This window comes from Ostrinia nubilalis, chromosome Z, assembly GCF_963855985.1.
Source record: "Ostrinia nubilalis chromosome Z, ilOstNubi1.1, whole genome shotgun sequence".
NCBI classification, from domain to species: Eukaryota; Metazoa; Arthropoda; class Insecta; order Lepidoptera; family Crambidae; genus Ostrinia; species Ostrinia nubilalis.
This window is the reverse complement of record NC_087119.1, coordinates 8,947,229-8,961,906: the sequence shown is the minus strand read 5'-3', so window position 1 is coordinate 8,961,906 and position 14,678 is coordinate 8,947,229. Positions and strand designations below refer to the sequence as shown.

The 14,678-nt window shown below is 35.2% G+C and overlaps 1 protein-coding gene across 4 annotated transcripts in view; it reads left to right on the top strand.

The window, feature by feature from the left end:
* Positions 1 to 2,370: 2,370 nt before the first annotated feature.
* LOC135086847 (flotillin-1) overlaps positions 2,371 to 14,678 on the top strand; it is a 31,193-nt gene continuing 18,885 nt past the window's right edge. For 2 of the 4 annotated variants that reach the window (XM_063981665.1, XM_063981662.1), the window contains exons 1-5: positions 2,371 to 2,569; positions 9,047 to 9,213; positions 10,706 to 10,885; positions 10,993 to 11,076; positions 14,348 to 14,566. In XM_063981665.1, the coding sequence (XP_063837735.1) occupies positions 2,518 to 2,569; positions 9,047 to 9,213; positions 10,706 to 10,885; positions 10,993 to 11,076; positions 14,348 to 14,566 (702 nt within the window). In that variant the 5' untranslated portion in view covers positions 2,371 to 2,517. Of the gene's footprint in view, positions 2,570 to 9,046; positions 9,214 to 10,705; positions 10,886 to 10,992; positions 11,077 to 14,347; positions 14,567 to 14,678 lie in introns of those variants that run through there. The other 2 variants (XM_063981664.1, XM_063981663.1) reach the window with 1 other exon arrangement.

The window sequence follows — 14,678 nt, the reverse complement described above, 5'->3', positions numbered from 1 at the left end:
AACCATATAGTTGAACGATGGTAGCGCCCCCCTGTCATTGAGTTTGGTGGGACAGTTCAGCGTCGCGCCTATGCGCAACTCCACAGATATGGATAGAATAGATACAGCAAGTTGCTTGTCAAAGCGTGCCATTCCGATATGTCCAAAAGGACATACATGGTCGGCGGTGTAGACATTGTTATTTTTAAATCGGATCTGGGGATACTCAGTATATACATAGTATGCCAGGGTTTTTATGCCAGGGTTCGGACAATATTTTCAGCCAGGGTTTTTATGTTCCTGGTCAGGCTATACATAGTATAGCCTGACCAGGAACATAAAAACCCTGGCATAGAGGCGCTTCAATTGCATTTGATAGTGCAACACTGAGTACAGTCGTACCTGTGTTAAATTAATAGGCTAACTTTATGTATCAGGATTCAGGATTACGGGCTAATTTGATATTTTCATAAATTAACGAGAAAATATTATTATAGGTAACCTGGTTTAAATAAATTAAATGAAACCATCAATCGAGCTAGTAGGATTTATTTTATTATTCATTCATAATCAAATTCAGAACTTGAATATTTAACTGCAATGTCTGCTCATGAACGCTTCAAACTCGGTACTTCTTTTCCAATTCCATAAAATTCAACACTTAGAAAGTGACAAAAAACTTTAAAATAGGTAGTTGAAACAAACCACAGCTAATTTTCATAGTGGACTGTACTATACGATAAACATGTCAGTCAATTTGACAACCTGTGTTGGAAACATTATTCAATGAAAATATTGTCCGAACCCTTGGTATTTCTCTTCGACAAATACTTTAACACATTGCGAACCACTTTTCTTTCACGACTATAAAAAGATTTTAGCAATTTCATTCACAAAATCAATTGCGCACATTTAAAATAAAGTTTGTTTACACTTTGACAGCAATAGACTGACAGGCAAGGTGACATGTCAATGAAGTTTTCAGTTACTGTTGCCATTAAAAGAAATTAGTACCATTAGTTTTCCGCAACATGGCGAGGGTTTTTATGTTCCTGGTCAGGCTATATACTTAGTGAGCTTAAGTATATTTTTATTTTATTTTATTTTTCTTTTATTTTCTGTAAATATTACTTTTGTATATAGTTTTTAAGGAACCCTTATAGTTTCAATATGTCTGTCTGTCCAAGGTTTTGCTTGGAAACTATTGGCACTAGAGAGAGAGCTGTAATTTTGTGGAGGTATGTACTATATTATAGATGACCCACGCTGAACTGTCCCGCCAAACTCAATGACAGGGGGGCGCTACCATCGTTCAACTTTATGGTTTCCAACATAGCAAAAATCGGAACCAGCGATTCGGTATTGACGGTGGCGCCCCGCTGTCAATGTCATCGATAGGACAGTTCAGTATTTTGGAACTATAATCACGCCGACAAAACGATAAAATAAAATTTTGAGCAAAAATTTTTTTTTATGGTGGCTGGCCAGTGGGTCTAGTTAAAACGCACTTTAAAATCGCAAACCAGTCGCAAAATCGCAAAAGAGGTCGATAACAAAAAAGGCTTAGTCAAACGGCAAAAAATCGAATCGCAAAGCCCTACCTATCGATAATCGAAAGACTGGATTGAAATTTCCCATACAAAAGCTTAGCCAACATGCATTTAAGACTCAATCAAAATCGAATCGAATCGCAACACCCGCCATTTTCATTGCGATTACTAAAACCCCGGTGATAAGCTTCGATTATATCGAAAACCAATAGGGTGAGTTGCACCACCTAACTTTGACCGTAACTATGACGTTAACCGGTGTTTTTTGTATGGAGTTTGACAGATTTTAGACGTTTGTCAAAGTTAAACTAAGATGGCGCAACCCACCCTAAGGCTGTTTTGACAAATCCGTATCGCGATGTCGTTTTGACAGCTAGTTTGACAGCGAAGCATAGACGTAAACAGAGAGCAGAAAGAAGGAAGAAACGAATTTAAAAACAAAAAGCTAAAAAAAGTAAAAACAATCGCAAAGTCATAGACATTTTTTAACTTTTATTCGATTTTGAATGAACTTTTATATCGCCGCGTCGTTGGTGGTTCAATGTGCATTATGGCTGCCATTTTCCGATCGAATCGAATTACTGGTGACGCGGCGACTGACATTAGTGAAAACTTCCTATTGGTTTGCGATGGCATTTTGACTAGACCCACTGTTGTGACATTTTTGCCACGTGGAAAACACTGAAATGTCATTTGCATGAGAGGGCGCTGCTATCAATGCTGTGCTGCGCCATTTGACTTTTCGAAATCGTTTCAACTCTAGTGTTACGATATCTTTGGTGAGTGTTTTTTTTTTATAGTTTTTGAGTGATAAAATGTTTGTCTTTGGTTTGACTGTGTCTACTCTACTGTCTATGGCAATAGCGCCCCACCATTTCCATGAAGCCGATTGTGTTTTGACATCACGAAATTCAATATTTTATGGTTTTATTTGTGTTACCATCAGATTTTTTATTTACTTTCCATTTAAATTTTGTTTAGCATCAATATGACTTGGGGATTTGTAACTTGTGGACCCAATGAAGCTCTCGTTGTTTCGGGTGAGTTTCTTCTTCGTGTAGTTGAATCATACTTTGAAGTAGCAAGTAGGTAGCTAACGCTTAGAAATGTTTTGCCCTAAAAATATTTATAGTACTTAACTATTTTAAGAATAAACGTAGGCCTTTGGCTGGTACTAATGATGTATTGCGAATGTAAATTAATGTACAAGAAATGCTATGCGATTTTTATTGTTTACACCAAAGAGTAGGTATCTGACGCGAGTGAATCAGGACTATCTATAAAATAAATGATTAATAATTAAGGAATTTCAGAGATACAAACGACATAGTGTGTAATAAATAATTGTATGACTAAGCAGAAAGATATCAAAAATAACCCCTAGATATGTGTACTATCTACAGCATCAGTGTAATAAATAATTCTTATAAGAAAAACCCTACATATTTTCTAAATATAAGCTTAGATTACGAAAAAAATATATATTATAGGATTATTTAATAGTTACTTCAACACAATCCCTGGTTTTATGGAATCTCCGTTTATAATCTACCATTTATCCTGTTGCTGCACTATTATGGAAATGTGTACTAGCATTCAATGATTGGTAGAATCCTACCAATCTTGAATGATTTTTATATTCCTGATTTTTTTTTACTTTTACGCTATTTTTTATTTAAAGATTATTATTAATTTGTATTGCTCAAATTACTAATAGTCCCATTAGCTCCTCATGGTAAGCTTGTTTTACGAGTGGGCTCACTACAATAGTAGGATTTGAACCCGCATTCCTCGCATCTCGAGTCTGCCAGTCCAACCCCTTCACCGTTTGGCTATTGTGGCTTCAAATTATTATCCAACCAAGCCTTTAAAATGCCAGGTGGATACTCTGAAATCAACAGTTTGAGCTCAGCCTCAAGGTTCGAAATCACGATAATTATCATGATAATAACAGATGGATAATTATCAGTTGATAATAACAAAAAAATGCGATTGTTTAAATGGACTATTCGAAGTTTTCGACCGTGTATTTCCGCACTTGAGTCTAAAGGTGGGCGTTAATAAACATAAATAGTTATAAAACCAATCTATTTAACTCCACAATGATCACTAGTTATCTGGCGTCAAAATATTTATCAATTTTCCAAGCTTTATGCGCCCAGCGATGGATAACTTGACAACAACCAGCAACTAAAAACATAAAACAACATTAGCAATCAAAATTTCTTATGTAACAATATGACAAATGTATCTTAAACTATTGATAAATTATCCGATAATTATCATGTAGCATAATTATCTTGATAATTTCGAACCCTGCTAATAGTCCAGTCATTATAGGAAGTTCACCTCGGAATTCGAGATACCCAGCTGTAAGTCTGTAAATACGTGTATATTGATACCCTAAAAATTGTCTCAAAACCTACATATGGTAGGGTGTAAGCAACTGTTAAATTTCAAGGTCATCGGTCACAAAAATCAGTTTTTTGCTTTTTTTTTAGAAATATCTCATTTCCTATGGGTTTTTTTGCTATTTGTATTTATTATCAATATTGTAGAATACTAAATTCTCTACAAATTTTGTTTAAAAAATGTTTTTATACGGTGAACCGTTTTCGAGATAGCGGGCGGCCGCTAGTACTTATAATAAATCTGTAGAGAGGTCAATTCTGTACATGAAATATATTTTCAAAATAACTATCAGGGGGTGATTAGTGATCGATACTGATGGAAGATGGAAGGAATAGTAGGAGGGTCATTCCATCGTTTCGGGTGTTACGTTCGTACACACATATTCAACAATTTCATGTATTTTGAAATAGTATTTTAATAATGTTAGTGCCTTAATCTGTCCGTTTTTAGTTCTTTTATCTAAATAATAAAGTTTGTACAGCTTAGAATGTAAGATAACGAAAATATGAGTCGAAAAGTGTGCGTTTCGGGCGTTACGAGATTTTGCCTCTATGTTCTGACTGTTGCTGCATTTACTCGAAATTTAGCGAATTTTCTTAAGGAGTCATACCTAAAACTTACAGGACTTCTAAAGTATGACATTTACAAACCATGTAACATACAATCACTGTTAAATAAAACGTTTTACTATTTTTTTATAAATTTTTTCTTTGTTTCGGGTGTTACAATGGTTCTGTTTCGGGTGTTACGAGTACGAAAATTCAACGCGTTTTATCGATAAAATCGGTGTTTTATTAGTCTCTAGGTACTACAAAATAAGGAGTACAACAAATAAACACAAATAGAGCGAATTCTGGTTTGAAATTACGAAGCAGCTTTTTTTTTTAAATATACAAAGTTCAAGTTTAATTTTTCCTCAGAATATAGCTTTTTCTATTGTTTTTGGCTTGAAATAGCATTACTTTAATTTCTAATTACGATATTTATTGGAAATGTCAAACATCGACACTTTTCAGCAATACCTTAATTTTAGTGTTAAGTCGACATTTCAAAAAAGTCTTAAATTGAGAAATATGACTCCTTTTCCGATGCCAGCGCTAGTGGGAGGTCAAAGGACTCTCACAGTAATACTTTTTCACTTCTCCAAGCAATATACACACATTATCGACATATAAATAAAAATGTAATACCCGAAACGTTTCGGGTGTTACAGTTTTTAATCAAGAAAGAAACATACTAAATTAGTATCATGCTCAGATATTAGTTAGTATTTGAAATCATTACTACCATGACCTTACTTTTACCAAATATTGTTACCCTAATCCATGTGTAAGGTACAATAATAAAACAAATACCTGTTTTTCTGTTTCGGGTGTTACATCGCCGAAGTAACAAGAAAACACACTTAAAACTTGATACTTATCCATTTTTTTGGGACTATGACGCTATCTACCAATACTATGATAAATACCCTCGAATCATATAGTGGCAAAACGTTTCACAGATTGATAGTTTTTTTTTAAATCGTATTACCAATAATTAGAGAGAAAATGATCATTCAGACAGTTGACTTAAGTATACACTTTGAAGACTAATAACTTAAAAATTACTTGTTTCTTTCAGATTTTTTTTGTTGCACATTATAATTTGGAATGTTTACTTTCAAAATCCATCAAATTTAATGCGAAAAGAACATATTTAGTTTTTCACCCTCGGTAACATTTGTCATGGAATGACCCAGGAGCAGCTTTGTCCTTTCTTCTTTTGTTATTAATTTTAGGGTCATAGTATATACTTTTATGTATTTTCAATATGGCAGTTAATATATATAGTTTTCTTATAGAAAGGAGATCTCCGTGATTATAAAGTTCTTCAGTAGAATGTCTGAAAGGCAGAGAGTACATTACTTTAAGTAACCGTCTTTGCGTTCTTTCTACCTCCAGAAGTTTCGTTTTGGTTGAGCCCCCCCAAACTGAGATTCCATAGCAAAAAACTGATTGAGCTAGAGCTATATAGATTTTATTTATGAGGTCCTTAGTTGTGACATGCATAAGCTTCTTAAAAATCCATGTAAGTAGTAATAGGAAATGAGATATTTCCAAAAAAAGCGCAAAAAACCGATTTTTGTGACCTTTGACCTTAAAATTTAGTAGTTGCTTACACCCTACCATATGTAGGTTTTGAGACAACTTTTAGGGTGTCAATATACAAGTATTTACAGACTTACAGCTGGGTATCTCGAATTCCGAGATTCTTACCTAATTTAAGCTTAAATGACTGGACTATAAGCCTAGAGAGCTTTGTTAATTTATGTACAGTCATCGTCAAATATTTTGTCACACCCAAATTTGTCAAAAAGTTAGTGACACAACCTTAGTCTGTATCTGAAAAAGATGTGTTGCAAAGTTATTGTCTACTTTAGGTGTTACAGACTATTTGATGCTTACTGTTATGTACATTATGATGATACAAGACACATATGCCCGTTTTCACCATCAATCCCACCAATTTTTATGTGACCCCTATATGATAACACATAATAGGAATTTTGTTTACATAGGTAGGGTTGCCAACTTTTCTTTCAAAATACAGGGTGTCCCGTAATGCAACGTCAAGCCGGAACTGGGTGTTGAGGCAAGTTATGCTGGTTATCAGAAAAATATAAAAAAAAATCTATGTGGCATATTTTCAAAATAATGGGCATTTAAAAAAATCAAAAATTTCTACTCCAGGTGACGGTCTTTTTACTCGTGTTGCCACAAATCTTCACTTTTTCCAAATTTTTTTTTTGTTATGTAACCCTGAATAATGCTTCTCTAAATTGTTATCAAAATTACAAAACCAGCTGCTCCAGCTTGGATAAAAAAAATACATTATTCCCAAAAAAAATTTCAAAATAAAAATTTTGCCTAGTTTAAACTGACTGTACTGAAAAAAAAATGTACTACGCAAGTGTGGCATGTGACGTCATAATTTGGCGCATTTAGTAAGGATTCCAAAATGGTATAACACTTGGTAAATTCTTGCTGTAATTGTCGACAATTTTTGGTTTTTTGGAAATAATCCCGTTTTTAACTTTATCTACCTTGGTTAAAAATTATTATTCTAATGTGCCCAAAATTCAAGTTTCTGTGACTGACTACCGTACAGTCAGTCACAGAAACCTTTGTCACCATGACAGTAATTAGTAGTTGACATACTGTGACAAAAGTCACCCGTGTGTGCGCACCGCTACTACCTGCTCTGCCTGCACTTGTACTTGGTAACAGGGATAATAAGGATATGAAGTTTCGGTTATGGATACGGTTACGGATATTAGAATAATATTATACCGGTTTCGGTTACGGTCACGGATATGAAATCATTTCAGATTATCCGAAAGTTTCGGATAATTTCGGTTACGGAATTATTAGAATTTCAAAAATGTAGGTATAATTCAAATAGCAAGATGCTGCGTGACCCACATAGCTACTTTATGTACCAACTAAGACGACACCTATGTATGATAAAGGTAAAACAGGCTGGCATGTTAGATGGTGCCAGGGAATGCCAGACAAGTTGGTAACAAATATTAAGATTTAAGGTACAATTCCAAGACGGGCCGCAGACCGCAAACTGCAAAACTCTATGAAATCAGCAGCGCGGCATTGCAGCTGCGGCGTGTATACTGCAGATTTCATAGAGTTTTGCAGTTTGGAATAATTGTACCCTTAGACTCCGCCTTTATCCGAAACTATCCGTAACTTTTGAATCAGTTTCGGTTACGGTTATGGATATTTTTTTTATTTCGGATATCCGATAGTTTCGGTTACGGTTACGGATATCCATAACATCCCTGCTTGGTAAGATGGCCCTCTCCGTCCCGCTCATACCTTTTAAAATAGCTTCTCCACCTCATTTAAGCCAGAAACTTGAATTTTGGGCACATTAGAATAATAATTTTTAACCAAGGTAGATAAAGTTAAAAACGGGATTATTTCCAAAAAACCAAAAATTGTCGACAATTACAGCAAGAATTTACCAAGTGTTATACCATTTTGGAATCCTTACTAAATGCGCCAAATTATGACGTCACTTGCCACACTCGCGTAGTACAATTTTTTTTCAGTACAGTCAGTTTAAACTAGGCAAAATTTTTATTTTGAAAATTTTTTTGGGAATAATGTATTTTTTTCTTCCAAGCTGGAGCAGCTGGTTTTGTAATTTTGATAACAATTTAGAGAAGCATTATTCAGGGATACATAACAAAAAAAAAAATTTGGAAAAAGTGAAGATTTGTGGCAACACGAGTAAAAATACCGTCACCGGGAGTAGAATTTTTCGTTTTTTTTTAAATGCCTATTATTTTGACAAAATGCCATATAGATTTTTTTTTATATTTTTCTGAGAACCAGCATAACTTGCCTCAACACCCAGTTCCGGCTTGACGTTACATTACGGGACACCCTGTATAAAGTATATCAGAGGTCGGAGAAGGAAAACAGACAGTATTAAAAAAAAACAAACAGTATAGCTCTACAACGCGTACTTAAATGTGGTGTTGGGCATTTACTTTTAAAAATATCTATGGATACTAGTGATGCTAGCTGAAAACAGTATTTTGTATACTTTATTTTTGTTCAACAGTAAAAAGTATAATTTAGTGAAAAACAGTATAATACTGTTCAAAACAGTATAGTTGGCAACCCTATACATAGGCGTCACTTAAAAATTAGGGATTGATGGTGAAAACTGGTTACATACCCCTGAGTATGTTATCAATCACTTCTATTCCATATTGGTATAGAAAATTATGTAACTTTCTATTTTTTTTTTATATAGTTTAGTTTTTAAGTTTATAAATAGTCACTTTCTATAAAAAGTGCTTTTATAGCACTTAGTCACATTCATATTATGGCTTTAAAGGACAAAATGGTGATCTTTAAAGAAAAAATCTCTTAAGCTACATTTATTCGTAAGCATTTGCCTACAAATAAATGTATAAGACGAAAGTTTTTTAAGATATTTCTATGGAGCTAAATATGTATTTTTTACGAATATTTCTGCTTGCCTTAATATTTTCATCGTACTCTTTGTCATGATATGGTGGTATTGTTATTCCTCAGGATGCTGTTACTCCAAGCCTTTGTTAGTCCCGGGTGGCCGGGCGTTCGTCTGGCCCGCCATCCAAAACGTGCAGAGGATCTCACTCAACACCATGACGTTACAAGTAGAATCGCCCACTGTCTACACCAGCCAGGGTGTTCCAATATCTGTCACTGGCATTGCGCAGGTGAGCATTGATCATTATACAGGGCGAAGACCTATTGGTGGTGTATCAAACTTAAAGAATTGATTTTACTGCTCAAAGATAAAAAGGAAATTCAATCTTCCAAATAAATTAACCTTTTTATGCTCATCAGTAAATAAGTGTGAGATATCTTTATTGGTATTTAATTATTCGTGTACGAAACTTGTTGCATTTGAGCAGTAGAATCAATCATTCAGGTTAAGTACACCACTTACGAGTCACATTGTATAAGTTTACTTTCACACTATGTGTTTGACACACAGTCCCACTCACATACACATGTATATCAGAAAATGTAATAATTTGTTTAGCTTCATGGGGTCCTGACGTCATTAAAAAAAGGCTTCTATTATTTTAATATGTACTCAGTATTCAATAGTTTATTGCATAACCATAAAACGTGCAAACTATAAGTAAGCAAGGTTAATTACATTCATGGATCCTCTCTATTATGTCTGATGTGCCTCATTTGGGTTGTAATGCCTATTGTCACCGCGCTTGGTATCGCAGGATGTAGCTTTTTATGTACTACTATTTACAAGCTGACAGACAAGTTGAAGAATGGCGAATTGACTAGTTATCACTATTAGCCAAAAATTAGAAGAAACAACATAAAAGTATACCCTCGAAAAACCGGTTTATGCCTAACTGGACACGTTTTCACCCAACCTGACACAACAGATAAATACCTATCAAAAATCCCAACTGCCAAGTAGGGAATAAGCCGAAAAACTAATTACTTTTCAATATTTTGTTTTTAGGTATTAGGAAAACATACAGATCAGTACAAATGCTTTAAAATCAATATAAATCAATCAATAATAGTTATGAACTATTGACGACGTCATAGCTCTTGCCTTGCCTTTGCCAAACAAAATATGTATAAGGAAAATTCAATTTAATTTACCTACTCATAAAAATACAGTGGAATGCTAATGCTAATTAGCAGTTCTTATAATACTTATCTACATGCTTACTGTCTTGAGAAGATCATCTTGGTTGTTATAAGTATTATTATAGACAATACATGTTTGATATTCCTGATGGATGCTCCATGGCACCTTGACTGCTGCCATATAGCGGAACAAATTACGCGACTTATATCATTGTCATTTTGTGCAAACGGCGTGTATAGAGTTCTTTTTCAGGGCCCCTGACATGCTATGTCACGGGGAGAGTGGGGGGCGTTTAGTATCATAGCTCATGAGTTAGTACTAATATTTGAATGACGTGCCAGCCCGGCCCCCACGCTATGCACGACTTTGAAAAGGGTCTTTACTTTCAGACTGGAAGAGCTTAATGCCTGTACTTTTATTACTTCACAGTAAAAAAAACTATATTAGTTTTCAATTTGTAAAGCTTCTAAACACTGTTCAAGTACAGACGACAGCACAGTATCATCATGCTGTTGACTGTACATTAATATGGATGGTTCAATGTTAACTTTAAATAAAATTCTTTGAATATATTCCAGGTTAAGATACAAGGTCAAAACGCCGAAATGCTGCTCTCAGCTTGCGAACAGTTTTTGGGCAAATCGGAGCATGAGATTCAACATATAGCTCTGGTAACCCTCGAAGGTCATCAGCGTGCTATTATGGGCTCCATGACAGTCGAAGAAATATACAAAGACAGGAAAATATTCTCCAAGAAGGTAAATGTAAAAATCTTCATGATGGTTATACGATTTTATTAGCGCTTAAAATCCAATGAAATCCTTCACCGAAAATCAATTAACTAAACATATATTTATTTTTCTAGGTTTTCGAAGTAGCTTCAAGCGACCTTATCAACATGGGCATTACTGTCGTGTCTTACACGCTCAAGGACATAAGAGATGAGGAGGTATGTCTTCATGTACTATGATATTTGGAATAAATTACAATAATAAACATTTTGTTACGTTTTAACACTTCTTGCATTGTGAAAACTACGTCTGTACTACATATTTACATACGTACATTATTTTATCTTTTTAAGATATAAATAGTCATCATTAGCACTTCTAGTGACACAAACTGATTTTAGATACTTATTTCCGCATTCAAAGCTTTGTTTGCAGTGTTATACATAAGTATAAATAACTCACACGCGTTCATGCTTCTGTACTATTGAATGTGGGAATACGTGCCGATGAAGTACACAAGTATACACAAGTTAATGTTGACTATTATACAAAATGTTCACCGCACATATAAGTACAATGTTTTCTCTCTAAACTGCCACAGGGAGCGAAGGTACGTTACGTTTGGAATGGCGTTCGTTGCTGTATGTTTTGTTACCGCGTGCCACGCAGTGTATACTATGCGCTTAAACCAATCTTCGAACTGCGACGTATATTTAAATTCGGACAATGTTATGAACAGGAATAAACTACTTGACACTAATATTTGCCGAAGCATGTACAAGCAATGCACTTGCCTGAAAGCACAATTTTAACTAAAAATTAAGAACCTAATTTTGTTAGCTTAGAATTCAATGAGCGGAATGAAATTGCTCTGTGTCGACTAGTTTATTCAATAGAGGCAGGGGCTACAATTCATTTGGTTTTCTTTATTTGTACCGCAGTTATTTTTCAACACACTTGTTAGTTGAGTGAATCTTGATGCACCTTTTTTGAGTTTGAGAGTGTCGCCTATTACACGAAACGACAGTGTGTTTTTCAACTGATTTATTAATTGTTTTGAAAATATGTCTAACATTCACTTTAAGTGATTGTGAATTATAAATTAAAAAAATTCGTACAAGTGTGTTGAAAATGGTTGAATGAATTCGCGTGCGCATTGAATTTATTACACTATGGCGCTATATTGCCTCGCCTACCAATATAGCACTTGTACCAAAATAATAATGACTTAAACTGTTTTGCAATCATTCCTTCACACGACTGCTCTCGCACGAAATTTATTCTTTGAAACCATAACTACTTTATATTGTACAATAGTAGTACCTTTAGTTAAAGTATACATTTTCGTGCGAACGCAGTCTGCCACTATTCATCTAGTTTTATGGTCGTCAACGTTTCGGTGCCCTCTGACCAATTAGAATCAATAAACAGCATCTTAGTCTAAAGTTGCTGGGCACCCACAGCTTACTGTTATAAAAGCCTCAATCCCTGCCTTTAAATGTTGTCTCATACATGCAGCTTAGAAACGGCTGCTACTTTCATTAGCAAATGATGTTATACATACACAATACAATAACCAGTAGTATATGGACTTAATTAATTAGTTTGCTGATACAATCAACACAAGATACCCCCTAGCTTTGTATCGATGTTATCACATAGATATTATCGGCTATCCTATACCTCCCTTATTACTTTCCGTTGATTGCAATAAAATATAAACCTGGATTTACCATTATCACACCAGCTGCACCTGCATCAAATAGTAATAGTATTTGATATAAACCTATGGCTATTTTAATGCTTTGGCATAATCTATATGTGTATAACTCAACGGTGACTGATTAACTGACATAGTGATCTATCAACGCACAGCCCAAACCACTGGACCGGGCTGTAATTTGGTATGCAGGTAGATGTTATGATGTAGGCATCCGCTAGGAAAGTATTTTACGAAACTCCACCCCTAAGGGGGTAAAACGGGATCCACGCGTACGAAGTCGCGGGCGGCCGCTAGTTATCAATAAACATCTAATACAAGTAACGAATAAATAAGTCTTTGTACAGTCACGGAATGAAAAGGTTCGTCAGTTTTCAAATTGATTCCTTCAACGAATCGCGAGCACATATTACCTTTTGAAACTATGTTACAGAATAATCTCGAGTTAGAGAAAATAATCTTTAACTGTTCGTCAGTAAAGTTCAAAATTATTCAGATTAAAGTTGTTTGACGATTTATCTTGTCAAGAAGATTATTATGATTGATAAACTTAAACCTTCTTGTTGGTTCAACCTGCCATTATTATTTCTTTTAAATAAAAAAAAAACTATTGTCAATTGGTCCAGTGGGTCTAGACAAAGTGCCATTATAATCGCAAACCAGTCGAAAAGTGGTCGAAAAGCCCCTTTTTTGTATGGAATTTGACGGATTCGATTTTCGATTCGATCAAAAAGTGCGTTTTGTCTAGGGGGGAAGGTCATCATTGCATTGCACTGATGGGATAGAAAAATAAACAAGCAAAACCTTATTCGTTAGCAAACGTCATATTTATTTAAATGTTAGCAGCACTGTTTCTCGCACTGTTATGTTGGCAGGTTTGACTCTTACAGTACCTAGTGCAAGCGAAAACCGACACTAAGGTGACGAACCTTTTCATTCCGCGACTGTACATATTAAAACCTAGATTCCCTTTAACTAGCTAATGATACGGGAATTAGGTGACGCAATGTGTGTCATGGTCACTTGGTCAGTTATAGCCGTGGGAAACAAAACATATGACAGTAACATGTCTATTACCATTTCCATGAAGGTCAAATACTATGAATGTCCAGTTTATTGTTTCAGAGACAATATTACTAATTGATTGTGTAATGTATTTTCCATAAAAAGGTACACTTTGTGTAGCATGTGTGCACTAGCATTTTAAGAATGATAAAAGACCCTATAAATAAGAAAATGTAAAGTGAAGATAAAAGGCCATACGAGAATCTAAATAAATATGTAGTAGTAGATTAGGTTTGTCACGTTCTCGCTTATTAATCGTTTGATCCTAATTGACCTGAATTCCCCAATAAGTGTGCCTATGACATAACCAGGTTACACCACCACACAAAAATAAATAACTATAGCTAGTAGAAATAGTTGCAATTTGCGCGGATAATAAGTTTAAATCATAAGTATTTACATATTTCTAAAATGTTCAACAGTTCTTTAGATATAATATGTACTTTGAAAATTACACATTAATGTCATGATCATTTTATAATATCCATATCCAAATACACACAATATTTTTAAGAAATCCCAAAGAACGATATGATAATATCTTACAGTAAGTTTGGCTTCTACCGTATACCTGTCAACGTGAAATTATTAACTCCGTCAGCTTATAATGTAACTAGCGGCGTGCCCCAGCTTCGCACGGGTGCTACGTATAGGTACATATTATTATAAACGTGACCCGCTATATCTGTATATTCTACACGCAGGGTTACCTGAAAGCTCTTGGAATGGCTCGCACGGCCGAGGTGAAGAGAGACGCTCGTATCGGAGAGGCGGAGGCCCAAGCCGAGGCCAAGATCAAGGAAGCGATGGCTGAAGAGCAGCGAATGGCTGCTCGCTTCCTAAACGACACCGAGATCGCGAAAGCGCAGCGAGACTTCGAACTGAAGAAAGCCGCTTATGACGTCGAAGTGCAGACGAAGAAGGTATTTATTTTAAAGCATAAGAGTAGGCGCACACCGTTGATTTTTCGTCGGCCGATAGTTTAGTCGGGCAGTTGATCAGTATGGGCATGTATGGGAGTGCGCACACTACGCC